At 45.7% G+C, this 27,520-nt stretch overlaps 1 protein-coding gene and 1 long non-coding RNA gene across 6 annotated transcripts in view; one reads left to right on the top strand and one right to left on the bottom strand.

Annotated features, from left to right (window-relative positions):
- Nucleotides 1-27,520, top strand: part of LOC110260323 (uncharacterized) — a 90,436-nt gene that overhangs the window by 37,608 nt on the left and 25,308 nt on the right. Inside the window, exon 4 of one of the 2 annotated variants that reach the window (XR_014844239.1) lies at nucleotides 8,451-9,699. The exons of the other annotated variant lie outside the window; for it this stretch is intronic. This is a non-coding gene — a long non-coding RNA (uncharacterized LOC110260323). Of the gene's footprint in view, nucleotides 1-8,450; nucleotides 9,700-27,520 lie in introns of those variants that run through there. 2 annotated transcript variants of the gene reach the window in all.
- On the bottom strand, nucleotides 9,409-20,145 carry S100A10 (S100 calcium binding protein A10). Of its 4 annotated transcripts, none has more exons than XM_003355166.5 (4): nucleotides 20,061-20,145; nucleotides 14,555-14,634; nucleotides 12,693-12,845; nucleotides 9,409-9,832 (listed from the first exon to the last, which is right to left on the bottom strand). In XM_003355166.5, the coding sequence occupies exons 3-4, from the start codon at nucleotides 12,822-12,824 to the stop codon at nucleotides 9,671-9,673; spliced, it is 294 nt and encodes a 97-aa protein (XP_003355214.1). In that variant the 5' UTR covers nucleotides 12,825-12,845; nucleotides 14,555-14,634; nucleotides 20,061-20,145; the 3' UTR covers nucleotides 9,409-9,670.

Genomic DNA, 27,520 nt, shown 5'->3' with positions numbered 1-27,520 from the left:
GATCAATGAATCCTGTTACATTTTTTGAAGACTTTTTTTGGGGTCCTGACTGCTCAGTCTGTGACCTGGAAATGTGTGATGGAAGCGCTGCTCCCTAGGAGGCTACAGTAGTGTAGATAGAAGGTTCCAGATTTTGGAGGGTGGTCTGATGAGGGAGAATCTATGTTAGGGAAAAATCAAGATTGTTAGCTTGCAAAGTGTGGATGTGCTTTGGTCCTAAATGCGGAGTAGGGCCTTACATTAGAGCATAAAAAAAGAGGCCAGGTGCTGGGGAGATGGGCGAGTGAGGGCCCGGAGGGTCAGGGTAAATGGTGGGGGCTAAGGGCAAAGGGCTGCGGGGATGCTGGAAGCTTGCCCCGGGGGCTGTTTGTATGGCATGGGGTGAGCCTGGCTGCCCAACTTGGCCTTTTCACATGGGTCCTCCGAAGTGCTGGTCATGGCGGAGGAGAAGTGAACACCTGCTTCTGTGTGTGTGTGTGTTGGGGGGGGGGTGTCCAAAAAGTGCAGCCAAAAGGACTGCACGGGCGCGGCCCTAGAAAATACAGAAAAAAAAAAAGTGTTTTAAATGACACCATTAAGTAAAGTGGGTTAAGAACCTGACTAGTATCCATGCGGATGTAAATTCAATCCCTGGCCTCGCTCAGTGGGTTAAGGATCCAGCATTAAGGATCTTTAAACGAGTAAGTTCTCAGCCAGAACCACCTGGCCACGGTGTGAAGAAGCACAGGCTGAGGGGATGCTTAGCAGATCCAAATTATCTGCTGTTCATTGTATGTATTTGAGGTGAATAGTGGCTTTTGAAGAATAAATTCTTCTGCAGTTCCAACACCCACCTTCACTTTAGATGCCAATTCTATATGTTTGCATCGTCTTATTTTTATATTCTTCCCCCAAGTATTCTAGTCCAAACCTTAACTTCTCTTACTTGGATTATTTCAGTATGCACTTAAAACCTTAAAAGAATAACATTAAGCTTTAATTATTAAACCAAATGTCTACTAAAGACAGGAAAATTCTTAAAAATATTTTTTAAAGCAATGAATTATTTTTTAAAGCATACTTTTACTCATTTTTAAACATTTTTACATGGACTCAGATATTCCCTTTCCCAATTCCTGTTCCCCAAGCCATCTTGTTCTTTCTGGGAAGCATCCAGTTTTTTGTTTGTTTGTTTTTTCCTTTTTAAGGCCTCACCTGCGACATAATAGAAGTTCCCAGGCTAGGGGTTGAATCTGAACTGTAGCTGCCAGCCTACACCAGAGCCATGCAACGCCAGATATGAGCCGCATCTGCAGTCTACACCACAGCTCATGGCAATGCTGGGTCCTTAACCCACTGAGTGAGGCCAGGGATCAAACCTGCATCCTTGTGGATACTAGTCAGGTTCTTAACCCACTGAGCCACTACAGGAACTCCTGGGAAGCATCCAATTTTATTAGTTTCTTTTATAGTCTTTTTTTTTTTTTTCTGGAGGTTCCCAGGATAGGGGTCTGACTGGAGCTGTAGCTGCTAGTCTATGCCAGAGCCACAGCAACGCCAGAGCCACAGCAATGCCAGATCTGAGCCGTGTCTGCAGTCTACACCACAGCTCACAGCAATGCCGGATTCTTAGCCCACTGAGCAAGGCCAGGGATCAAACTCGCAACCTCATGGTTCCTAGTCAGATTCGTTTCCGCCGTGCCACAATGGGAACTCCAGTGTCTTTTATAGTCTTCTTGAAGATGTTTTTTGCATATTTAATTATGTACATATATACTCCCTTGTCATTTCTCCACAAACGGTAGTTTAATAGACATAGAGACACAGAGACGCACACTGTGCTGTACTTTGTTTTTCACTCTGACAGTGTCTTGGAGACCATTCCTAATCAGCACATTGAGATCTTCCTTAGTTTTTTCATGACAGCCAAGTGAGCAGTAGACTCTTGATTGGTAGGTCCCTAGTCTCTCCCACATCTGCTATTTTGTGTCACGTTAATTGTGCTGAAATACCACTCCCTTGCTCTAGAGCCTTGATGAAAGCTGTCCACCCCGCTTAGCTGTGGGGAGGTCCGTGCCCATCCCCCACCTGACAGCACAACCATCCCAGCCCCCAGGTTCTCATTGCTCCTCCTCCCACTGCTCCTTCACATGCTCTGCTCCTTCTCGCTTTTTCCACGTTGCCTATAGTTCCTCTCTGCTTTTCTCAGCCTGCCCTGCCCAAAGTGGATCTTATCCTCAGTCCTTTCTCGTCCAGATTGTTCCTCTTTGAAACCCCCAACCCTCAGAGTGGACACCACCGATGCTAGTTCTTTATCTCACACTGTCATGTACTGTGCTGTGATATGCCCAGCTCTTGTAAAGGCCAGTGACACATTTTTCTGTGTCATTTTTTACTTCCTGCAGTGCTGTAAATCACATCTTTGAAAGGAAATTTAATTACTTGTAAAATTTGTAAGACAGCCAAGAAATCTGGCTCTGTGTGCTGACTCACCCAGGATGGGGCAGGACACAGTCCTCCCTGCAGAGACCAAAGCTGAATCATCTCCCTCCTCCTCCTAGAAAAGCAGGCTTGCGGCTAAGTGCTATTAATGCTCATCAGAGTCTTGATGAATGTGCCCAGAAAAGGTTGAAAGGAACAGGCTGATCCTTTTGCAGGAAGAACCTGCAATGCAGGGGCCATTTCTTTTTTTCTTTTTCTTTTTGTCTTTTTAGGGCCGCACCTGCAGCATATGGGTGGTCCTAGGCTAAGGATTGAATCGGAGCTGTAGCTGCTGGTCTACACAATGCCACAGCAATGCCAGATCTGAGCCACATCTGCAACCTACAACACAGCTCATGGCAACACTGGATCCTTAACCCACTGAGCAAGGCCAGGGTTCGAACCTGCGTCCTCATGGATGCCAGTCAGATTCGCTTCCGTTGAGCCAGAACAGGAACTCCAGGGGCTGTTTCTTGATTAGCTGCTTTGGGTAACATGACAAATAGGATTTTTACATTGAGCAGTACACGTTCCGTGTCCAGAGAGCTAATTGAAATTATTTTTCTGTTTTTGGTCAATCTTATTGAAAGGATGATGTAAAAATGGTAAAGAAAACTTTAATAACATGACCTTTTTTGCTTTTACATAACCCTTCCCAGACTTTGCCCTAAGAAAATAGAGAATCACTGCAGTTAGCTAAATGGGAATCTTGGTAGGAAACAAGATGAATTAGTGCTCCATGCCGGCGGCTTTCTCACCCAGACCTTGTGGCCCCATCATCTTGATTTTCTCCTTCTTTTGGTTTTGGCATGACTTATCAGAGGTCAGTTTTCTTCCTTCTTCCTCTGTTCCCAGCACTTTTTAGGAAGATAAATTAGAATCCCCACCCTGCTTTATCTTTGTAAACTGCAACGTGATCGGAATGTGAGAGTTGGAGGAAACGTGGGTAGAACATTCACAGGAACACATTTTCTGTTGATTATCTCCTTTTAGACAAGAGGCTCATCTTTGTCCCCCAGAGGTGCAGAAACAACTCAAATCTTAGATCTGTGGAGGCTTTTTTTATTTTTTGTCTTTTATTTAGGTCTATACCCATGGCATATGGAGGTTCCCAGGCTAGGAGCTGAATCAGAGCTGTAGCCGCTGGCCTATCCCACAGCCACAGCAACGCCAGATCCGAGCCGCATCTGTGACCTACACCACAGCTCACCACCATGCCGGATCCTTGACCCACTGAGAGAGGCCAGGAATCAAACCTGTGTCCTCATGGATGCTAGTCAGATCTGTTTCTGCTGAGCCACAACGGGAGCTCCAGATTTGTGGCATTTTTAATCCAGTAACCTTACCCACCACACTTCCCACATCATTTACTCTTTCCCAGTTACCGCTTTTCACCTCCTACCTTTCCTGTGCTATCTGCGTGCACTTCCTCAGGTCAACACACTCCACTCTAGCCTGCTGGACTACACGTAGCCTCCCGGGTGTTCTTTGTCTGGATATTCCTATCATTTCCAATCTAGAGATATAGCAGGGAAGAGTGGTTAAAACTGTGGATGGTTTAGGTTCCAGTTCTTCCTCCACCACTTATCAGCTCTGTACCCAGGTCAGATAAGCTGTAAAGTTGCACCTACCTCATAAGTTGTTGGGAGGAGCAATGAGTTAATATTTGTAAAGCACTAGAAGAAAACTTGGATTAGAGTAAGAACTCAATGAATATTAGCTATTATCCAAATTTCTTCTAATCTTCAAAGACCAGATGAGATGCTACCTCTTCCACAAAACCTCTGATTAGTCTTGCCCAGCCCACAATGATCTCTTACTCTCTTGAATGTATAACATGCTTGATACTGAACTTACTCAAATAGCACTTTGACACAGCTGCAGAATAGAAAAAAAATGTCTGATTTCACATCTTTTTCTTTCTTTTTTTTTCTTTTTCAGCCATACCCTTGGCATATGGAAGTTACCGGTCCAGGGATTAAATCTGAGCCACAGCTGTGATCTATACCACACCTGCAGCAACACCAGATCCTTAACTGACTATGCCACTTGGGGAACTCCTGAGCTCAAATCTTGACATTGCCACTTACTGTGGGACTTTGAGGAAGTTATTTGAGTCTTAGTTTTGTCATCTGTAAAATGTATGTTGTAATACCTTAACAGGGTTATTGTGAGAGTTAAATAAGATAATGCTAGAGAGGTACCTCATACAGGTCTTGACTCATGGTAGACCCTCAATAAATACATATGCTTTTTTAAAAAAACTATTATTTAGAATTTTGTTTTCCAGATTATAAAAGTAGATTGTAGAAAATTTAGATAACATAGGATTGCATAGAGAAGAGAATTAAAATAACTCCATAAACTTCTTTTGGGAAACAATAATTTCCCCAGCCAGTAATTCCTGCCTTGGAAACTAAAACACAGGTGGGTGTATTTCCTCTGGTTTTTTTCTGTGTGTGTGTGTGTGTGTGTGCAGACACACATATTTTAAAAAGAAAAGACTTTTCCTTTTGCTGTCTGCTTTACATAGATAATTCCCCATCTTATTTAATATTCGGTCAAGGTGTTCATGAGTCATATAGTATCCCATGTACCTCTGCACTTATTTAACCATGACCATATTGTTGGACATGGAGTTCGTATTTGAGTTTTAACTATTCTCAAGAATGTTGCATCAATTTTCTTTGTATATGATTCTTTATCACTATCTTTGGTGACTTTGTTAAGATAAAGGCCTAGAAATAGAAATACTGGGTCCAGGAAAACACACCAGAGGATCCGGGTACCTCTTTGCCAAGTTTTGCCTCCTCCGAAGGTTGTATAGATCACATTCTTACCAGCAGTGACCAAGGGTGTTCATCCCCTGTCACCTTTGCTGATCTTCTGTTGTGTCGTTATTTAACTTTTTGTCTGTTTTATCTCTTCACTCTCAACCAGATTGTAATCTCCTTGAGTCAGCCTTATTCTGCTTCTTTGTATTTGCCACAGAACTTTTCTTGGTGTCATTCACATAGTAGCCCTCGTAAAGATTTGCCAAATGACTAAATTTCTAGTCACAAATGTCCCTCTGCGGTTAAGAGTCAGAGAAGGTAGCTCAGCCATCGCTTTCCAATTGGTCAAATTGAGAGAGAGGTTTGTATACTTGTTCTTGGTCTCCCACTGAGATGAGTTGGGTAGAAAAGTATTAAGTCACAGGTAATTGGCTCATGTTCAGGGTCCAAGAGAAAAAATGAGGTGTTTCTCAGGGTCAGCTCTCCAGCATATTTCAGACTGGCTTTCTGTACTGCTATCTGTTCTTCCTTCGTAGCTGGGTGTGGAGAGGGGCGGGGTCTGCTTTTACAACTCAGCCATGGAGCAGAATGGGTGGAATTTTCCAGATGGTTCCTCTTGATGGCTGTTGGCATAATTGCAGCTTTGCCCTTTGGGAGCCATTAAGCTGAGGCCCCTAAAGCCTGGACGGCTGTTTCAGCAGGTTAGATTGTGGGAGCTGTGTGTTTTTGTTGGCATGGAGAGCCATGTAGGATTTCAAACTATAAATACCCTTTCTATTTTCCTTTTACTAGCTCCCTACTAAAAGCTTTGAGTGATTGAGGCTAAAGTGAGGAAAAGTGTGCTATTGCCTCCTTTTGCTTCCAGCCCCCCCCACCACCGCTGCCAACACACACAGACACACACACACCCTAAACAGAGTGACCCAGATAATTCCCTGGCATTGGGTTCCTTTCTGAATGCCAGAGCGTCTGAGACTTTCTTCTGGGAATAATACATTGCTTTAGAAATTTTTGTTTGTTTGTTTTTGTAGGGCTGCACCCGAGTCATATGTAAGTTCCCAGGCTAGGGGGTCTAATCAGAGCTGCAGCTGCCGGCCTACACCACAGCACACAGCAATGCCAGATCCTTAACCCACTGAGCGAGGCCAGGGATTGAACCTGCATCCTCATGGGTACTAGTTGGGTTCATTACTGCTGAGCCACGATGGGAACTCCTAGAAAATTTTGAATCTGCATATCCAGTGTGAAGATGAATTGCTACTTCCTTTCTGCTAACCCCAGAGCCCTCTCTCCTGAGATAGTTCTCTGTGTTTTCAGATAAAGAGACTTAGAGTGTGAAATCTTGCTATGGATTGTGGGATGTCTGAGCCCATAATATCTCTGTGTTAAAATTTCACCTGCCTATTTGTGAACCAAACACCAATTTTATAATACCCAGTAAACATTTGCTCCAGGAGGCAGGTAGTTTAAACTAAAAGGGTAAATTGAGACAGATACACATTCTCATGGAGAGAGACAGTTTGCCTTACTGTGATGGGGCAGTTTGCTTCTCCATTCCCTGTAGATGTCAGAGGTTATCTTCTAGAGCCTTGTTTCCTTAGAACAATAGTCTCTCTCTCTCTCTTTTTTTTTTGCCATATGCTACAGGGCTGCACCTGTGGCACATGGAATTTCCCAGGCTAGGGGTCAAATTGGAGCTGCAGCTGCTGGCCTGTGCCACAGGCACAGCAATGCAGGATCCGAGCCATGTCTGTGACCTATGCAACAGCTCACTGCTGTGAGCTGTGCAAGGCCAGGGATCCAACCCACATTCCCATGGATACTAGTCAGGTTCTTAACCTGCTGCACCCCAATGGGAACTCCCGAGCAGTAGTGTCTTTAACCTACAGGCTTAAGAATTGGCACTGTGGCAGATATGGTGGACCAGCATGCCAGCTCCTAGTATGTAGAGGTTGGAAAATGTAAACTTATTTCCCTGACTCCCCGGCAGTTGGGGTTTTGATGTGATTGAGGTTCTACTAATTAGATGCACTTCTTTGAGACTTGGATATGGAAACCAAGTCATGGGTAGGAAGAAGCCAGACAATGGGTATTATTTGCTAGTGTGAACTGTGCCGTGGGTTGTATGGTTCTGGAGCCGATAGCTTTAGCAACGGCTTCCCAGTTCCGCAGGCAGCTCTCCAAGCCAGCAGCTCCCTGCTCCCAGTGGCCCAGCGCTATGGCATGGATTTGGGAATCATGCCTGGAGTCCGTTCTTGAGCTTGCTAACTCCCCTCTTCCATTTAATATCTTGTAGTAAATCCTTCTCTTTGTAAACTTGCTTTTAGAATGCTATAGCTACAAAGCTGTCAGTTGTCTTGTCTTGTTCATTTTTTGGTGGAGACAAAATAAAATAGTTGGAATTTTATCTTTGACCTCGATTTCATTACGGATATCCTTTTCCCAAGAGTTTTGGACTATCTTGTTTCCTTTTGCCTGCTTTTCCTTGGGATGGTGGATGACCTTATACTGAGCTTTTCCCCAGAAGTATGTTGATGTTTCTATCTTCACTGACTATTTAATTGGGACAATTTCATATGCCAATTCATACATCATCTCTCCATAAAAATATAGAGTGTTGTGTTATTAATAAGCAAGGCCATTATAATATAGCTGTGGAATGCATATATGCTGAAGCTTGTAACTGCACAGAAAGGGCTGGGAGAAACGTTTTGCTATTTATCAGTACATAAGTATTGGCATTTCATTTTCAGCAAAAACCCACCAACTCATTATAAAAATCATGCCTAACCTATTTCTGACATCTCAGTACAATCATGGCATCTCATGACAACTCAGAGGGTTTTTTTGTTTGTTTTTTTTTTAGGGCCACACCTGTGGCATATGGAATTTCCAGGCTAGGGGTTGAATCAGAGCTGCAACTGCCAGCCTGCACACCACAGCCATAGCAATGCCAGATCCGATCCTCGTCTTCGACCTACACCAAAGCTCACGGCAACGCTGGACCCTTAACCCACGGAGCGAAGCCAGGGATTGAACCCACTTCCTCATGGATACTAGTCCGGTTCATTTCTACTGAGTCACAGCGGGAACTCCAACAACTCAGAAAATGTTAATGTGATTTTGTTAGTGAGGTATCACACTAGACTGATTTTAATTTGTTATCTTATAGACTTTATGTCTGAATTTATTTTATTTTTTTGGCCATGCCCACAGCATGCAGTAGTTCATGGGGCAGGGATCGAACCCATTCTACTGCAGTAACCAGAGCTCTGCAGTGACAATGCTGGATCCTTAATCCGCTGAGCCACAAGGTAACTCCTTTATATTTTTTGAAATAAATTTTATTGGAGTATAGGTGACCCACAATGCTGTGTTAGTTTCAGGTGTACACCAAAGCAAATCAGCCACACCCATATGTATATATCCATTCCTTTTCAGATTCTTTCCCCATATAGGCCATCACAGAGCACTGAATGATTTCCCCAAGCTATACAGCAGGTCCCTGTTACCAATCGATTTTGTATATAGTTGTGTGTACATGCCAATCCCAGCCTCCCAATGCATCCCTCCACCCAGCATTTCCTCTTGCATAACCATAAGTCTGGTCTTGAAATCGCTGAGACTGTTTCTGTCCTGCGAATAAGTCTCTTTGTGTCTTTTTTTATTAGACTCCACACATGAGTGATCTCACATAATACCCGTCTTTCTCTGTCTGACTTACTTCACCCAAGACGACTATCTCTAGGTCCATCCATGTTGCTGCAGATGGCACTATTTCACTCCTTTTTATGGCTTATTGGACTTATTTTTACCCTAGAGTTTGCTGAAACTTTGCTGTGAAAAATGGACTCAGATGTCTCGGGCATACAAAGTGGTGGTTGGAAAGGCACCGATTTAACTAGGCAGGACTATGCTCCGTCATTATAAAGTTGGAACGTATTCCTGAAGTGCCTTCTCTTAATCCTTGGCATTTTTGTCCTTCAGCTAGACACAGCTACAGGGCAGGCAGCTCAATTTCGAGATTAGACTGCAAGCCTTGGTAGACTGTGCTCTCCCAGTTTGCAGGGTCTGTGGAAAGAGCTCCGCCTCATGCTAGATGCCCAAGGTATGGGGGCTCTTTGTAAAACAAAGCAGGAAACAAGCATTTCTGAAGAAGCAAACAAACATTCTGTTTCAAATTCAGAACTAAAAAAGGAAATTTGTTTATTGAGGGTAAGAGGATGCAAGCAATATAAAAATCAAAAGCTTATCTGGGTTTAATTGACTTGTCTTTCTCTGCTTCTCAAAGCAGAGTTGGGTTTTATTTGTACACTTTCTAAGGGTCCCAGTCTGCTCAGGAAATCCTTATACAGGGGGAAGCTGGGGGGGGGCAGATTCCTTAAGCGACCCTTTGTGAGAATTCTTATCAGGGCGGCATGATTGCTCAGTGCTGCCTACTTCTTTCCCTTCTGCTTCATGTGTACAACAAAATAGTCATTGCATGCGATGGTGAGCCCAGCGATTAGCGAAAAGAAGCTCTGGAAGCCCACTTTCCCATCTCGGCACTGGTCCAGGTCCTTCATTATTTTGTCCACAGCCAGAGGGTCTTTTTGATTCTGAAAAAAAAAAAAAAAAAAAAAAAAAAGAACAGAGGCAAGTAGTATCAATCAGTGGTTGCAACAATGAGCTTCTTGTGATGTGTATGGCTGACAACTATATATAAAATCTAATGATTTGAAATCTTGCTTTAGGTCATAAGTGATTTTTGGAGGTCATCTAAATGTATGTTTTCCCTTTGAGGGAGCATTTCTGTAAATTCATATTTATTTCAGGCTAGGAGAGAGGGTTTCATGGCTTTCTTTTAAATAACTCAGGGACTTTAGAAACAGCATATTTCTAGAAAGAGGAGGTTCAATGCCAGAGAAGGGAGACCCCCCCCAACTTTGAATTCTCAGTCCTCTTAGAATCCAGCATAGTCTTCTGATTTGCTTTCCTTATAGTCCAATTGTTAATACAGTTTTCAAAATAATAAGATTCTGCCTAAGCAGTACTCCAAACTCCCTATTTTGTAGTTTAAAGTCTCTTAACAAACTTTTATTTCCAATAGCATGATCAAGTCCTTGACAAAGAAAACTCCTTATAAAAGACCTCATGTGATTATTTAGAGAGTTAAGTTTTAGATCATTGTTCTATGGGTTTTAAAGAGGCACTTGTGATACCATGGGGCGTGTTAGGTTTAAAGAGGGTAGGCAGATGGTCCTCATTTCTTGGCACATCTGAGGCCAACCTAGTGTGGCTTCACATCACATTAGCCAGGTGACCTTAAGTAAGTCACATAGCTTTGGTGGGCCTTTGTATAACAGCTAAGAATTGAAGTAGGACCAGAGTGTCTCTAAGATTGCTTCTATTCTTAATGCGTTGGCCCGTCTATGCCATCCTGTACTCTTTGCTGGATGTTTTTACATTGAATGTACTTCAAAAGCAATATATGTAATGGAATCCTAAACTCCCCATGACTCTTAATGCCAGTGCATGGAACTGGGATGGACAGGCAAGATCCCCTTTGTTTTTTCTTTTATCCTGCTTTCATTGTGATTGACTTGATCGCTCCTTTCTGTAGTGATGGTGCTTAGAAGTGGGAAAGGGTGGTTTCTCCTGCAGGGTCCATGCCGTCAACCAGAAGGAGATATGGCCCTTTACCGGTGTTAAAGGGCTCAGGTAAAGTATTTATGAATTCCACGGACTCGTATATGTGAGGGAGGGAATAGACACTCAGTGTCTCCAGTGTGCTGGATGTTTATAAACTGCACTCAGAAATCCCTTAAGGTGAAGCAGCAGCATTTCCCACATGCCCTAAGAAATCAACTCCAACCTGTCTATACAGCTGCCTCTGCTTTTGGTGGGTTTCAGTTAATTCTGGCCTCGACCCCAGTTTCCTGGCTGAGATCAGAAGGAGTGAAATCTGGATGACATAATGCTCTGTCAATGCAGCGAGTGTGGATGTGCCTGGAATTATGACCCCATCCTTGAATAAATTAAACTGCCATGTTTAGTACTCATTGCTGAACACTTGAATTTATCAAGCCACAGAGCCTTTAGGAGGAAGGGTCTTTGTCTCATGTGATGGTCATCCTGGCTTCTAACTCCTGAGTATTTAGGAATAGACCCAGAGTGCCTTTGTTTGTGTGGTGGGAAGCTTTACAATAAGCACATTTTGTCCTTGAATTTAATGCCTGCCTGGAAGGGTCACAGAACGTGAAAGTGATCTTGGAGGTAATCACGTCCAGCCCTCTCATTTTACAGAGGAGGGAACTGAGGCCCAGAAAACTGAAGCAACCTGCCTGATATTAGTTCGGGCAGAGCCAGATCATCTAATTCCTGGTCTGGGGCTATATCACAGAACTCAACAAAAGCAGAGCAACAGTATCCTCGAACTCATTCTGGGAGAGCATTGTGGTAACTGCAGCTCTGAGAAGCTAGTTAAGCTATTTATATCTGTTTGACTGGTACTGATGACATGCGAATCATTATGTACTACAAAACCCTATGTTTACTGAGTCAGGAGTCAGAGGCTTGACTAATGCCATTTACCAGGCAGATGACAAGAGAAAGGACCCTGCCTTTAACCATCACCTCCCTCCACCCTTTAGAGGTAATGCAATATTCCACACCAAGCACAGTGATGCTTCAAGCACCTCTGACTGTGGCAGCGAGAGAAGGGCTTGCATTTCAATCTACTATTTTGTTAGGCAATGTTTCACTTTCAGTGAAATGCAGTAACCATCTCTCCAGGGCCTGCAGTATAAAAGAACTACTGTGCTTTGTGGCCTGATGTCCTGAATGATGTATCTGAGCTGATGGGAGATCCTCTTCCTTCACTGATCCCTCTCAGGCTGTCAGAGGTGAGGCATAAACCCAAACTGTTCTCCTATGTTCACACAGCCTTTTCAGTGGGAAAAGCAGTTATTTCTTGAGCAATGCCTGGCTCTCATTTAGTAAATTTCACACCATTCCCTTATAGTAGAGCTCGAAAAAAGAATTTTAAAGCCTTTATCTGAAGGGATTTAAGAAAGGAGATTCAAGCTGCTCAAAGGACAGCCTGAGGACAGCCAGGCACCCTGGTTGATTACTCCCTGGTGCAAGGCCTTTTTTCCTGCAACTCTGTCTCTATGGAGGCAGATGACTCCAGATAAAGTCGCTCTAACACCTCAAACTGTGGTGATTTGTGTGTAGTCTCATTTCACCTCCAAACTGAAAGCTCCTTGAGGGCAGAGGCAGTGTCTTCTTTACTTTCTGTTTCCAACCCCACTGTCTTACAAACAGTAGGCACTCAGTATATTTAATCAATAAATGAATGAAAACACCTTTCTAGCACTGACTTCCCCCGGGAAGGGCTGGAAAGAGGAAGGGACAGGAACCAGGGCCCAGAAGCACTGATTTCTATGTCTGGTTCTCTCTGAGCCTTTCAATACTTACTTCCAAAAATCCCGGGAACTCCTTTTCCATGAGTACTCTCAGGTCCTCCTTTGTTAGGTAGCCTTTATCCCCAGCAAATTTGTGAAATGTGAACATCATGGTTTCCATGGCATGTTCCATTTGAGACGGCATTTTCGTGAGGTCTGTTGAAACCTATTAAAGGATGTGAAGCGACAGAATTTACATTTTTTCCCCCTTTTTTGGCTGCCCTGTGGTATATGGAGTTCCCAGGCCAGGGATCAGATCTGAGCTATAGCTGCCACCTAAGCCACAGCTGTGGCAACACCAGATCCTTAACCTACTGTGCCAAGCCCAGGAACGAACCTACATCCCAGAGCTCCCAAGATGCAGCTTATCCCATTGCACCACAGCGGGAACTCCTACATTAACTTTTAAACCACATGATTTACCAGTCTTTTGAGAATGATTGGAAGAGGGCAATTTGCTCATCCAGTCCATCCTTTTTAACTGTAAAATTCAATGAATACATCAGGACCAATTCATCCCAGGTTTGGGGTCTCCTGCTGATGGAAATAGGCACTTTAGGTACTGCTGCTCTGAAGGAGGGATTGATCTAGTTGCCTGTTAACTGCACAAATCACCCAATGAAGAATAAAAATTCTAATCATTTGGAAAAGCAAGATCAGTGCCCCTCTTTTTAACTGACAAAGCTCCTACTGAGAGATGTTTCATCATTTCTCTTGGCACCGGTAAATGGGACTCAGATATAGCTGAATACCAACAACTCGCACAGTCAAGCTTGGTTAATACGAAAACTTCAATTCTCCAAAAGCTGAATTAAGTAACTTAGTTTAGTTTAAGTCTATGCTTAAGAAATCTGCTTACAAATGACTTTCATATGCTGAGTATGTATTCTTTACTAAAAGTTCTGAACTTGCTATAGATTCTAACAAACATCTGCATCTTTGGTAGTGAGTTGCAGTTGCCCTCCTCAAATAAAGCTACCCAAAGCCCATTATCTACTTTCTTGAAAAAGAACAGGTAATAGTATATCCATCCTAATTCCTTTGGGGATCTGATATATCCTTGGCAGCACTAGACAAAAGACCTACTCTCACCGTCTGGGGTGCAGTGGGAGAGCAAGAGCTTTTCATTGTGAATAGTTAAAGAAAGGAGTTCTTTTGTGGTGCAGTGGGTTAAGGATCTGGCATTGCCACTACTGCAGTTTGGGTTTGATCCCTGGCCTGGGGGCTTCCATATGCCAGGGATGCGGCCTAAATAAATAAATTAATTAAATAAAAAGATAAAGGAGATGTCAGATTGTTATATTCAGGTATAATAATCTGAGGACATGTGTCTAATCAAGACATACACTTGGTACCCAACAGGAGCCCACTGAATTTTGCTTAATTGGAAGGCAGGCTTTGGCCAGAACAGAGTAGCTTTAGTTAACAGCACCTAAAATCACTCCAGGATAAGAAACAGATGAACTTGAATAGAGACTGTAATATATACCGTGGGAAAAAAAAAAGATAAGAATAGGTTTTGAACAGAGGTTGAAGGAAAGTCTGGCATCTTCCCCTGAAGGGTTGATACAGGAACCAGAGACGTGGTTTCAGCCTGGTTTCTGCTGCTGACATATGCGTGTGTAACATATCCCTGAATACTATCTTTTATGGGGGAAGAGGGTGGAGTTGGTGAACACAAGGATTGAGCAAGTACATGTCAAAAGTTCTACCCCTTAATCCCCAGAAAAGTACAGGAATCAGCATGCCAAAGAATGTGCTACTCTAGAGAATGTTATAAACCAGAATCTGGCATGATTCATCTGGCAGGCAGGTCTCTTGGAGAGAGCAAAAAATTCAAGGTCCACTGTGGGATGAATTCCAGGGGAACCACACCTTTTCTCCTTTCTTCTGACACAGTCAGGATCTGGCTTCAGATGGCAGTGGGCTTCAGATGGCAGTGGCCGAGATTGGCTCTGGAAGTACAGCAACTTAAGAGATCTGAGCTGAATAAATCACCTATGGGAGAAGGCTGTGTGGCGTCCCACCCCAGTTCTGAATAACTAGGAAAGCAGTCAGCCACCACAGAGGTTTAAAAATACCTCTAGCTCAAGTGGCAGAGTCCTTCACAACCAATGCCTGAGGGTCCCAGAAACTCCAACTGGCTGTGGGATATCGAGTTTACTTTCTTCACAGGGCAGAACAGAAGGAAAATGCACAGCAAAGCCAGAGAAGTAAGAAAGGGAAGGCAGCAGGCTAAGGACCCCTAAAATAGAAAACAGGCTAATTTAGGAACTTCTAAGAAATAAAGGTTGTAAGCTGAGGAAGTCTTGGCCACCCTTGAATATGTTCTTCAAGAGACTGAGACCAGTTTTCTCTGAGGAGCACTCAGGTCTCAGGTCACTCCAAACCCACCCCTTCCTAGTCTGTGCTCATTATCCAGTGCTGGAGCTTTTCTGCCCCACCGGATCCCCTTTGCTGTATACTCAGCACATGGGCTGTGCACACAGCAGCCAGAAGACTCCCTGTTTGTCTGGAAGACTGTCTGCAATAAGAAGGCAGAACAGGGGCTGATCAGAAGATCCACGGTCGTGAAAAGGAAAATAGTTTTGAAAACCAGAGGAGAGGGGGAGTTCCCGTCATGGCTCAATGGTTCACGAACCCGACTTGCATCCATGAGGACTTGGGTTCACTCTCTGGCCTCACTCAGCGGGTTAAGGATCCAGCATTGCTGCAAGCTGTGGTGTAGATCCCACACACTGGTTTTAAAGTAAGATGAAGGAAAAGGGGGAAATGTCATTAACACTGCTCTCTCGGCTGGTGGATAAATCGTGCAGCTCTTCTAGAGTGCGGCAGCCGCCCAACTGAGTCAGCCGGCTCAGCCCTCCCATCCTGGGCAGGCCTTGCTCAGGCTGGGATGGTGGCAGCAGCACTGACCACTGGTTGATAAAACAGCAGTTCGGGGACCTGAATCTGGTATTTCCATCCACCCAGTCATCCGGTGAGCTCCATTCCAGGACAGGGGTTGGACTCTAGTTTCTGGCTCAGAAACACTTCCACTGGATAGCCTTGGGTCTGGGGCTGGGAGGCAGCAGCATCCTCTCTGTGCCCCAGACAACCTACTCTTGCACCTGAAACACTCCATCCATTTAGTCATTTACAGACTTGTCTGTCTTAGATTTAGGTTCCTCTAGTTAAGAACTGTGAATTATTCTGTTTTATCCATGAACCACTAAATCAGTGTTTGTTAGTGAACCAACGAATGAATCAATCCCTTTGGCTGGAGTTGAGGTGTAATTAGCCAGGTCTGGGCTGAAGCCCTTGAGGCTCAGAGCTCTTCGGGAGGAGGTGAGCGCTGGGAAGGGCAAGCCGGCCTATGAATGAACAGCAGAGTACATTCCAGAGCAGAGAACAGAGGAGAACATAACAGAGTGCATTCCATAACAGACTGTGTCCTGCTCAACAGGTCTGGTCACCCGACACTTGTCTCTCTCTTCTCACTCTTGCTGTTTTGTTTTGTTTTTTGTCTTTTTGCCTTTTCTAGGGCCACTCCCACAGCATATGGAGGTTCCCAGGCTAGGGGTTGAATCGCAGCTGCAGCTGCCGGCCTATGCCAGAGCCACAGCAACTCGGGATCCGAGCTGCGTCTGCAACCTACACCACAGCTCACGGCAACGCCGGATCCTTAACCCACTGAGCAAGGCCAGGGATCGACCCTCAACCTCATGGTTCCTAGTCGGATTCGTTAACCACTGCGCCACGACGGGAACTCCTAACTCTTGCTGTTTTGATTTATCCTACTTTACTGCCTTCTCACTGTGAGCTCCACAGGCTCTAACCACTTCATTGTTCACTCGCCTTTTATTGAATCATTTTATTCTGATATCTGTATATCCCCTCTACTGGTCTGAAGAGTGGAAGCTCAGAGGTCTTTCTGTGTAGTTTTCTCTTCAGAAAAGAATTCTGGACTCTACAATTTTTTTTTTTCATCTTTTTAGGGCTGCACTGTGGAATATAGAGGTTCCCAGGCTGGGGGTCGAATCGGAGCTGTAGCTGCTGGCCTACGCCACAGCCATAGCAATGCCAGGTCCGAGCCTCGTCTGTGACCTATACCACAGCTCATGGAAACACCAGATCCTTAACCCACTGAGCGAGGCCAGGGATCAAACCAGTGTCCTCATGGATGTTAGTCAGATTTGTTTCCGCTGAGCCACAATGGGAACTCCTGGACTCTACAAATTTAGGCACAGTGGTGGGAATTCAGTTTTCCATTTTTGCTTTTCCTATACTGAACCCCTCCTTTGCATGATCCAGGCCTGGTATTAGGCATGCACACGTGTGCATGCTCCCCAACTCCCTGGTACTTGCCTTCGGGGAGTTCACCAGCTAATGTCGTTCTGCTTTAAACTATGTCCTGAATTCCAGTTAACTACGTTTCCGTTTCTTTCCCCCAGCAGACTGTGGGCTCCTGAAGCAGGGCCCCAGTAGCTAGCACCCTGTCCTCAGAATCTGCTCAATGAATCAGTAAGAGTTCAGAAATTGATGACAGTACACATTTTGATCCTCCTGGGAGTAGCTGGGAAGTAGGAGGCCTCCTTTGGAACGTGTCTGCTCCAAACCAATACCAAATGTTTGCTCTGGACCCAGATCCAGGCCGTAATTTCAAAAAGGAGACTTCTAAAAAGCAAGAAGTCCGATTTACTTTGCTCTTCTGTGTCTTGTCCATACCCTAGTTTTCTTACAGCCCACCCAGAAAATAATTGGCAGAGTGTCAGTAAAAACAAACATCTGTTGTCTAAAATGTGCTTAGGGTTTCCTTCCTTTTGCTTTGGGGATTTTAAAAGAAAAACAAAACAAAACCAAACCTGGGAGGTGGCGGGTAGGATGGGGAATTAAACCCAGAAGGCATTCTTGAATTTGATCCTAAAGGGAATTCAGAAAAAGTGAGTTGAGGCAATGGATCTGATCCAGGTTGACTTGCTCCCTTTTTACCAAACATAAAACTTGCCCACTAAAAAAGTGGGCAGCCAAAGAAAAGTTCCAGATGCAACCCAATAGGAAGAAAGAACTCAAGTCTTCGCTATCCCAATGGAGTACATCTAATTTTCCTTGAAGAGTTGTAAGGCATTGGCTGTAGCTGGCAAACAACAGTCATTTATTTGTTATTAAATCCACTGTTGGGTTGGGTGGTAATTATTTAGTAAAGGGTCAGGAAGTGCTGAAAATTGTTAAAAATAAGTAAATGCATTCTTTTTGCTTTTGATATGAGATTTCTCAATTGTTGAGTCCCCAGGAAAATGAGAAGCTTAAGAAAGATCCTAAAGTGTCAGTCCAGCTTTCCCAGCATTCTGAGTGCTAATTTCCACATTATAATTCTGAAAGGATTCCATTGTCTCCCTCAACTTTAAAAGACTGGACTGTATCAAAGGCATACCAAGGGGGTAGTGCTCAAAAAAGTCACATTTTTGGAGTTGTCAGTGGAAAGCAAGAAGGCACCCTGATTCAGCTCCACCCAGCCCGCTGGAGGGGCTGTTGGAGAGGCCGGCCAGGGGCCAGCTATGGTAGGAAAAGGGTCCGTCTGATGTGGGGTTCAAGAAAAGCGAGGGAAGAGCATCACCTAGATATCAGGGTGCTTTATGCCCAGCAGACCCTCAAGAAAATTTGAAGAACCAAAGTAAGAATCTCCAAATGGTGGATCAAGGACCACAATGAAGAAAGTAACTTCTAGCTGTCAAGGAGAGAATACATCCTTTGGACGAGATGATTAAATAGAAACCAGATAGGAATCTATGGGGGCTGAGCTGATGAAGAAATTTCAAATGAATTCTATCAACTCATCCCTGCCCTAACGGCCCGGCATTATCTTCTGCAATTTGTTGAAACACACTGGAGGCAAAGATCACTGACAGGGTATTTCCTGTCATGAGGCAGGCCTCACCTGAAGTGCAGGATATAAAAATCTACTGCTGCAGGTTGCAACTCAGGCTCCAAGGGGAAAAGAATCTGCAACTGCATACCTCTTAAAGGGAAAAGCTACCTCCCAAATAAAGCAGAGGCAGGCAGCCTGCCAGCAGTCATACAGGCTGATAACCCAGCAGCGGTCCGGCACAGCCCAGCCAATCTAATTGCTGTCCTCACCAACTGTGGGCCAGTTCTGGTGTGACTCACTTCCTCTTGGAAAATGCCGTCTAAGATGGCACCGTTCCCCTTTCCTTCAGGGAGTGCTCTGTCTGAACCATCTGCAGAGAATCTGGAATGGTCAGGGCCACACCCACATGGTCTCACAACTGAGTCACAGGCCTCTACCAGAAGAATCCGGGAGCCCTTTGTGCTAACCACACCCTGCAGAAAGCTGCCAGCTCTCTGAGGAAGGGGTGGGCTTAAAGTATTCCAGAGTCTGGCCCAGGGATCCGCTGTGCCTGGCGTTTTGCTAACTGCTTCATTTTCCCCACCACTCCCGCTCAACAAGGCAGAGGCAGAGTCCGGGTTTCAGTTAGGTGGAGACTGGCGGAGACTAGAGAGTGAGGTTCCAGGTGTGGGAGAAGCGCCATTCCTTTGGCCAACTCAAACTGTGACCGGGTACCAATGGCTCTTTGCACTGGGGCAGATTAACCTGGGTCGGAAGATCCAGCATTACCCCTGCTCTTCCTCTATCTCTGCACCGTTCCACTTGTTTAAGACAGCAAGAAGGGAACGCTTTCAGAACAGCAATCATTGCCCACAGGCTTCCCCCTCCCCCCTCCTCAGCAAAACTGCGTTACAAAGAAAACAAATAGACCTTCCTCCCACCGCGGACAGTAAGAACCTTCCACGTCTAGCGACAAACAGGAAGCCCAACCTGAAGCATCGGGGAGGGGGACTAAGGAGTGTCCTTTAGCAAGGGGAGCCGCCAGTCCTCCTCGAGCGTGCATGGGCCGTCCAGCCAGGAGGAGGTTGAGGCGACGAACCTGAACCTCTGGACAGAGGTCTGCCTGCAGCCGGAGGAAAGAAGCACGCCGGCCTGGACTGGGGGCCAGAAGCGGGGGTTCGGATAACTGGGGGACTCCTAGGAAAGTGGGTGTAAAGAAATATAACTTAAAGGAAGTAAAGAGCAGGCCCGGGGCACCGACACAGATTTACTGTAGTGAAGGACAAGTGCTCTCTCCTCCTGCCGGCGAGGATCTGGAGGGGTCGTGTCCGGGTCGGGGGGACGACAGGGGCGCTGCTCGCCACGCCGGGCTGTGGCCCAGAGCACGGTGCAGCGGATACCTCCCCCATGCTCAGCTGATCCCCGATCGGGTTCCCTCGTTGCCCAGGACACCCTGCGAAGCCAGCCCGGCGGACCAGAGCCGCTGATGTGGGGGTTTCCCCAGGCGCAGGATCTGGGGTTGGGGACCGCCGGGGACCAGCGGGCGGAACTCACCTTGGCAGGAGGCGCGGCGGGGACGCTCGGCTGGCGGGGACGCGCGGCCAGTGAGCGGAGCGCCGCCGGCTGGGCGCCTTAGTACAAGGGGGCGGGGAGGGGGGGGAGGCAGGGGGAGGCAGGAGGAGCCTGGGCGGGTGTCAGGGCCTCGGCTCACCCCACCCTTTCTCCTCCCTCCTCTTCCTGCCCCCCGCCCAACCCCGGGCGAGCGCACACACCCTTCTCTCGCAGTGCGGGGGAGCCTCGCTCCAGGCCGCCACCCGCCCGTAGAGGGATATTGTAAGCTTCTCTTCCTACTCGAATGCTCTCGAATATTTTAGGACGTCCCCACCCTCGGCCATGCCCTCCCTCTCGGGTTTGCTTTTAGAGAGCTGGTGAATGTGGAAATCAAAGAATCCAGCCTTTCTGCGGGTGGGGCGCTCTGGCCCAGAACCAGATTGTAAGCGGCTGTCTGTAACGTACAGGTCTAGGAATTATTTTCTAGATGACACTGCAGGGAGGGGCACGTGGAGTCCTAACGACCGACCGACCGACCGCGAAGGCGTCAGACTTGGTTGGTCTCAGATTAGGCCCTGGGAGGTCAGTTATAAGGGGGTCTCCAAGACCTGGGCCTGGCGTCCACCAGTACCTCTGCGAGGAAACGGTTCCCTGTCCCTGTCCCTGTCCCTGTCCCTGTCCCTGCCCCTGTCCCTGTCCCTGTCCCTGCCCCTGCCCCTGCCCCTGCCCCTGCCCGCCTGCCGAGTGGGGGGAGGGAGGGTGCTTTTTGGCTCGTCAGCTCCAGGGAGTTGCAAACCCTTGTTGAACTGGGGATTTACTCCTCTTAGTGTGAATCACTTCGGTTGGCCAGCGAGTTCAGTTTCAATTGTAGTTAATATCATTAAAACCTGTTCCAAAAATCTCCTTTTTGTCTAGAAAGCCTGTTTTTGGCCTGTTTTGCTTTCAAACATTCCCCCATCCCCACCTTAGACATTTATTTTAATTGCGTTTAGGGTTAAATGCAACCTTTTAGCCCTTGGTGGCAGAGGGCCCAGTCCCAAGTCCTGGGTTTCCCTTTGTTCCCAGGGGAGGTCCTGGGAGGAGTGAGTGATCCCAAAGGAATGAGCAGACTTGGGGAATCCTCCAAGTGCCTCCATGTGACTCATCTTGGCTCTTGTCCGGAAAAGTCGGATTTCAGACTCTCAGTTGGCTGGGTTCTTGCAGCCCTGGTGCTGAATGTTGGGGGGGGGGGGGCGGGGGAGGGGGGAGGCAGTTCTCCCAAGTCTTCCCATAGGTTTCCTGAGTTCTTCCTAGGCCCTAGGTTACAGTCAGGAATGGATAAGATCTTACATCCGCAGTTCTAGGAAAGATGCAACTGGATTTAGAATGAGAACACCTGAGTTTGTATACCGAATACTCCTTATTTGCTTTCTTCATTTGATTCACAAACGTTTAGGAATGCTTAGTGTCTGTGCTAGATCTTGAGGGTTCAGAAATCAGAGAATCAGTGCCAGTCCTCAAAGAATTTCAAATCTTGTTGGGAAGGATTAAAATCCAGGGAACTCAGTGAATGGTAGAGGACACTGTGAGACACTGAGAACATTGCAGAAGGGCCTCAAAGTTCCCATGGAGTGGTCCCAGAACAATTCCTGGAGGAGGAACCTTTGAGAGATGCTCTAAAAATAACAACATTTACCATGACTTTTAAATCTAATTGTTAAAAAAATCTTCATTCTTTTTTTGCTTTTTAGGGCCACACCCATGGCATATAGAGGTTCCCAGGCTAGGAGTCCATTGGAGCTACAGCTGCCGGCCTATGCCACAGCCACAGCAACACTGGATCTGAGCCACATCCTCGACCTACACCACAGCTCACAGCAATGCCAGATCCTTAATCCACTGAGCAAGGCCAGGGATTGAACCTGCGTCCTCATAGATGCTAGTCAGATTTATTAACCACTGAGCCATGATGGGAACTCCAAAAAAGGCTTCATTCTTATTGAAGAAAGTTTTGAAAATATAGCGGTGTGTAAGAAGGAAAATAAAATTATTTGTAAATGTGTGAACCAAAGATAAATGCTTTCATGTGTTTCCTTTGATGGAAGAAAATTTTTACATTTTGAGGTATGGGGAAGTCATTTTGGCTTACACGTGATTTAACTTAAAACTTTATGCTAATTAGAACAGCCTGTTTTGTGTCCTGTCAAACTTTTAAAATAAGCAAGTTCATTCTTTTTGCTTTTGATATGAGATTCCTAAATTCCTAAATTCCTAAAATCCACACTGATTATAAAAATATGTATTCTATTTTTGTCTCATAAGACCTTATCTTTACTATTTTATATATCATTAAATATCAAGAGCATGATTGTTCCTTTGCTCATTCATTTCTTTTGTTCCCCACTCAACAGAGAGCTACAGTTGGCTCTCTGCATCCTCGGATTCAACTGACCACGGGTCAAAAATATTCAGAAAAATAATTCCAGAAAATTCCAAAAAGCAAAACTTGAATTTGCCTTGCTGGCAACTATTGACATACATTTACATACTATTCACGACTATTTATATAGCATTTACATTCTATTAGCCTGTTATAAGTAATCTAGAGATGATTTAAAGTATATGGAGGATGTGTGTAGGTTATATGTGATACTGCACCATCTTTTGGGGGGGGGCTGCACCCATGGTATAGGAAATTCCCAGGCCAGGAGTCAAATCCAAGCAGCAGCTGCCACCTTTTGCTACAGCTGTGCAACACTGAATCTTAACCCCCTGTGCCACAGCCAGAACTCCATGCACTGTCTTATATAAGGGACTTGAGCATCTGTGGATTTTGGTATGGGGGGAGGTTCCAGAACCAGTACCCCTAAGGATACCAAGGGATGTATCCAATTACATTGTGGCTTCTCTACTCTCTAGCCTGCCAGCCGAACCGTGAGGGTTCCCAGACCCTAGTGGCTGCAGCTTCACAAGATGGACGGGACTTGGGTTTCCAAAGCATTGTGCTAGGTGCTGAGGATATATAGACACTATCCCTGCTCTCCCGTGACATTTTTTTATTCTAGGTGCTGGTAGGTCCATAAAGCTCTAAGTACTTGCCATGCCTATGATCTCTCTCTAAGAGAGGTGGTCCCAGGTAGTTCTTTCTCTAGAAAGTAGTTATCCTTTGTAAACCACACACATGCAGCGGAGCCAACTGTTTCCCTGGTGACAGCTGATAGGACCAGGGACTAGCCCCTGAGCCAGAGGTGCCCAGCAAGAATGATGGAGTGGCAGGGGGTGAAGGGGCGATATGAAGAGAGGAGCAGACTGAATGGCCATCAGTGGAATGGAGACAGAGGCCCGAGACAGTGTGGTTCCTAGAACAAAAAGGAGGCAGTGCTCATGTTCTCCACCAGGCTCATGGCATATTCCAGTGTACAGAATGCTAGGAGAAGGAGGCATTGTTCTGCTAATGAGGCAGTAGTGGATATTTTCCCACTTCTCCATCACATGGCAACAAGGCCCGCTATGCAGTGGTTCTCAATTTTTGGATTTGTAGCTGCAGCAAACAGCACGACGTGTTGTCCACCAGAAGTGTGTGTTCTTCCCATCACAGTGTAGGGGTGTTGTTGACAAGTGGCCGCCGAGCCAGGGATTATATTCCTAGCACCTCTTGCACCTGCGTTGGACTCTGTAACTAGTCACCAGCCTGATGGGGCTGGAAGTGATGTTTGTCACCTGCAGGCCCAAGGGATTAAGAGGCGACTTTTCCACATTCTTTTTCTCCACCTGCCTGACACTGAAATTGTGGTGGAAGAGCCACAATTGGAAGGAGCCTGGGTCCCTGAATCACTGAGTGGAGGAGAACCACTAGCTGACCAGGAACATCTTTGTTGCACTAGTTATGTGCGTGAGAATGAACCCTGCAATTTAGGGATTTTTTTTTTTTTTTATTACAGCATAACCCTAATGAATAAAATGGCATTGTTTTGAAGGCTAATGTTTTTGGCAGCATGCTCAAAAAGATTAAGTGGCATTTATAGTGATTACAGTATTATACTGATCACACTTCAGTGACGTGGTGGCACTGTTAGAGTAGAAGGATTTACTGCCCTGTTCAGTCTTTCTTAGATGCTCATGAGGAACAGTTCTGGCAGGTCTGGCAAATGCACACAGTTTCTTTGTGTCTTTGGGTGCATAAGTTGTTCTCTGTACAACACAGAAGCTATGGGCAGCCAAGCTCAACATTCTGTCTGCCCACACATTGTGTTAACAGTTTTAATCATAGTTGTAGCAAAAGGAAACTTTATTCATCAATTATGGAGCTAGTAACAGTCCTCCGTGGCAATGCAGTTGAGAACTACTGACTTAGTTGCCTGGTCAGGACTTTTTGCTGCAAGGCACCAAACCATACAAAACACAGACCCCAAGTGTGGTTTTACCAGTAAACCCTAAATAGAGAAATAAAATTATTAAATGTTTCCCATGTATTTTTGAACACTTGGATTGTTACCAGTTTTTTTTTTTTCTGTCATAAATAGTAGTTATAATAGGGCCACTTTTGAATAAAAATATTTGCCCATATGTTTATTTTCTTACATAGATTTCTATCAGGAACTATCATTTTTGTTTGTTTGTTTTTGTGGATCTTAAAGGACATGTAGAAATTAGCCACATTCTATGGGGCAGACAGGAAGGAAAAGCATGTGCCAGGGCATGGAATTGGGAATGTCTGTTCCAGGAATTGCCCCAGTTCTGCATGGGGAGAATGCAAAGTTCCTTAAGGCCTCAGATGGGGAAGAGTCCCAAGAGGAGATGCCTTTCTTGGAGGCACCTGGAATACTGTGCTTGTTACCAAGCCAAAATTGTGTCCGCTCACCTGCATGCAGTAAAGCAAATCTACTGATAAAGGTTGTGGTGAAGGAAAGTGCAGCGTTTCATGCAAGGTGCCAGACAAGGAGTCCAGGGCAGCTAAAGCTCAAAAACCCTGAACTCCCTCAAGGGTTTTAGGGAGGCATTTTGTGTGTGTGTCTTTTTTAGGGCTGCACTTGCGGCATATGGAGGTTCCCAGACTAGGGTCAAATGAGAGCTGTAGCTGCTGGCCTACACCACAGCCACAGCAATGCCAGATCCGAGCCATGTCTGCAATTTACACAACAGCTCTTGGCAATGTGGGATCCTTAACCCGCTGAGTGAGGCCAGGGATTGAACCTGAGTCCTCATGGATGCCAGTCAGATTCATTTCCTCTGAGCCACGATGGGAACTCCTAGGGAGGCATTTTTAGCTCATGCCCAATTCTCTGATGTGTCGATGGTGAGGTAGCAGGGCAATGTCGTGGGTTAACATTATTAATCCTCAGGCTCCACCTAGTCTGGGGGCTAGTTCATGGTCATCAAGTAGTTAATTTCTTCCTTTTGGTGGGGGTTTTAGCATTTGTAAAACAACTCAGGAAATGTGCATCAGATACTGTTATCTGGATACTTAAGAGAGGAACTGAAGATCCTGTGACTGCCATATGGGTGATTTACTCTTTAAATTCTTACCAGTTCTCTTGGCTCAACTGCTATTTTTGCCACTACATGTTCCCATCCTTTCAATCATTAATTCTTGAGCCGGGCTTTTGTGACTTAGGGGAGACCTGGGAGACTACAGCTTTTCCTACAGTCAAGAGGCAGGCAGAGGACACAAGGGTGAGGGGTGAGGGGTCTGTCCTGGGAAGGCCCTGTAGGGTCCTGCACGGTTACATGCTAAGGAATTTAGATCTCATTCCTGAAGGTAACAAGGGGCCTTCACAGGATGTTAAAGGGGGAGTGAGTGACTCTTCCATTTACCAGCTGCATGGCTCTGGGAAAGTCATCTCACCACTGTGAACCTGAGTCTCCTAGCAGGTAAAATAGAGATAGAGACACCTGTTTTCCGGGATGATGGCAAGGAATGATCTGCTCGTGACCACGAAGATATCCAGCTTGACCCCACCACCCAGCAGCTTGTGGATAGTGGATCAGCTTGTGTGCGACCCCTCCTTGCAGAGAAGAAACTCGAAGGAGGCCAAGCAGGGCCATTCGGTGGCCCACAGTCTCTGGTGTGGGATCTGGGTAAACACCTTGGAACAGACTTCCTTCTAGGGCCCTGGGAGGCCTCCGAGGCCGTGCCTGCTATGTTAACTTATCTCTTGGAGTAACAGAAGCTGGAGGTCTGCTTTTGTTTGTTTTTTGGAGGTCTTTTTTTTTTTTTTTTTTTTAAACACAAGAGAACTCTTAGCTTAGGGTTGGAAACCATCTGCTTTCCTCTGTAGGTGAGCTGCAAAATCTAACGATTATACTCTGTGAAATATTTACAGAGTACCTATTAATACGCAGAATGTTCTGGGTACTGGAGATACATCAGGGACTGAGAAAAATTTCTGCCTTCACGGGCCTTTCCTTCTAGTGGGGAAGGCAAAATACAAGTACAATGAAATAAAGATAAAATTTTTAGTAAGTTGTGATGAGTGCCAGGATCTGAATGAGAGAAGACTCAAAGTAGGAAGTCAGGGAAGATTATAGTAAAGAACGGACATGTAAACTCAGACTTAGAAGAAGAGGAACCTGGGAGCCAAATAAGGGAGGGACTGGGAGGAAGCTTTCTGGGTGGAAGGGAAAGCACATGCAGAGGCTGGAGGGTGGGGAGGGCCAAGGTCTGAGATGGGAATTGAAAACCCCCAGTGTGCCTGCCGCAAGGGGAGCACGGTGGAGGGGGGCTGTACAGTCAAAAAGACAGTTTGGCCATGTAATATAGAGGATTAATAGCACGGGCTTGGGAATGAATCATATTTTCTTTACCACTCATTAGATTTGTGATCTTGGACATGTCACAACCTTTGCACACCTTAGTTCTCTCATCCAGAAAATGGACTCTAAAGGAATAATACCTGCCTCCTGGGGATATTGTGACTATAAATGAGAAAATGCATGTGAATACTTAGCAGAGTGCCTGGTACATAGTAAGTGCCCCACTCGTGTTAGCTATAGTTATTATCAATAAGTGGAGGGTGGGCTGAATCCAGACTGCCCCGTGTTGCATCTGGTGCTGCTGCATGATTGCTTTGTGCCAGGGGAAGTAAGCCTTAGTGCCTTGTGTTTCCTCATCCATAACATGGGCTTCAAATTCCTATCCTGGGAGGTAGGTTATTAAGGGGATTATATGAAGTGATTTGTGTGCAGCCATCCCGAAGGTGGGAGTCAACCCCTCAAGGTCTTTTCATTTCATTTCATTTCATTTATTTATTTTTGTCTTTTTGCCATTTCTTACGCCACTCCTGCAGCATATGGAGGTTCCCAGGCTAGGGGTCGAATTGGAGCTGTAGCCTCCAGCCTACGCCAGAGCCACAGCAACGCGGGATCCGAGCCGCGTCTGCAGCCTACACCACAGCTCATTGCAACGCCGGATCCTTAACCCACTGAGCAAGGCCAGGGATCGAACCTGAAACCTCATGGTTCCTAGTCGGATTTGTTAACCACTG

This window comes from Sus scrofa, chromosome 4 (genome assembly GCF_054392235.1).
Source record: "Sus scrofa isolate SSC_HxYL_T2T_F1_AM1 chromosome 4, Sscrofa_HxYL_maternal_Yorkshire_Landrace_v2.0, whole genome shotgun sequence".
Taxonomy (NCBI): domain Eukaryota; kingdom Metazoa; phylum Chordata; class Mammalia; order Artiodactyla; family Suidae; genus Sus; species Sus scrofa.
The sequence above is the reverse complement of the archived record's forward strand: the minus strand, read 5'-3'. Positions and strand labels throughout refer to the sequence as shown.

Bases quoted from the DNA above. Each gene is read 5' to 3' on its own strand.
- S100A10 (XM_003355166.5), bottom strand. From the start codon at position 12,824: ATGCCGTCTCAAATGGAACATGCCATGGAAACCATGATGTTCACATTT. The intron at 9,833-12,692 runs GTAAGTATTGAA...TTTTTTTTTCAG, and splicing joins AGTTCCCGGGATTTTTGGAA to AATCAAAAAGACCCTCTGGC.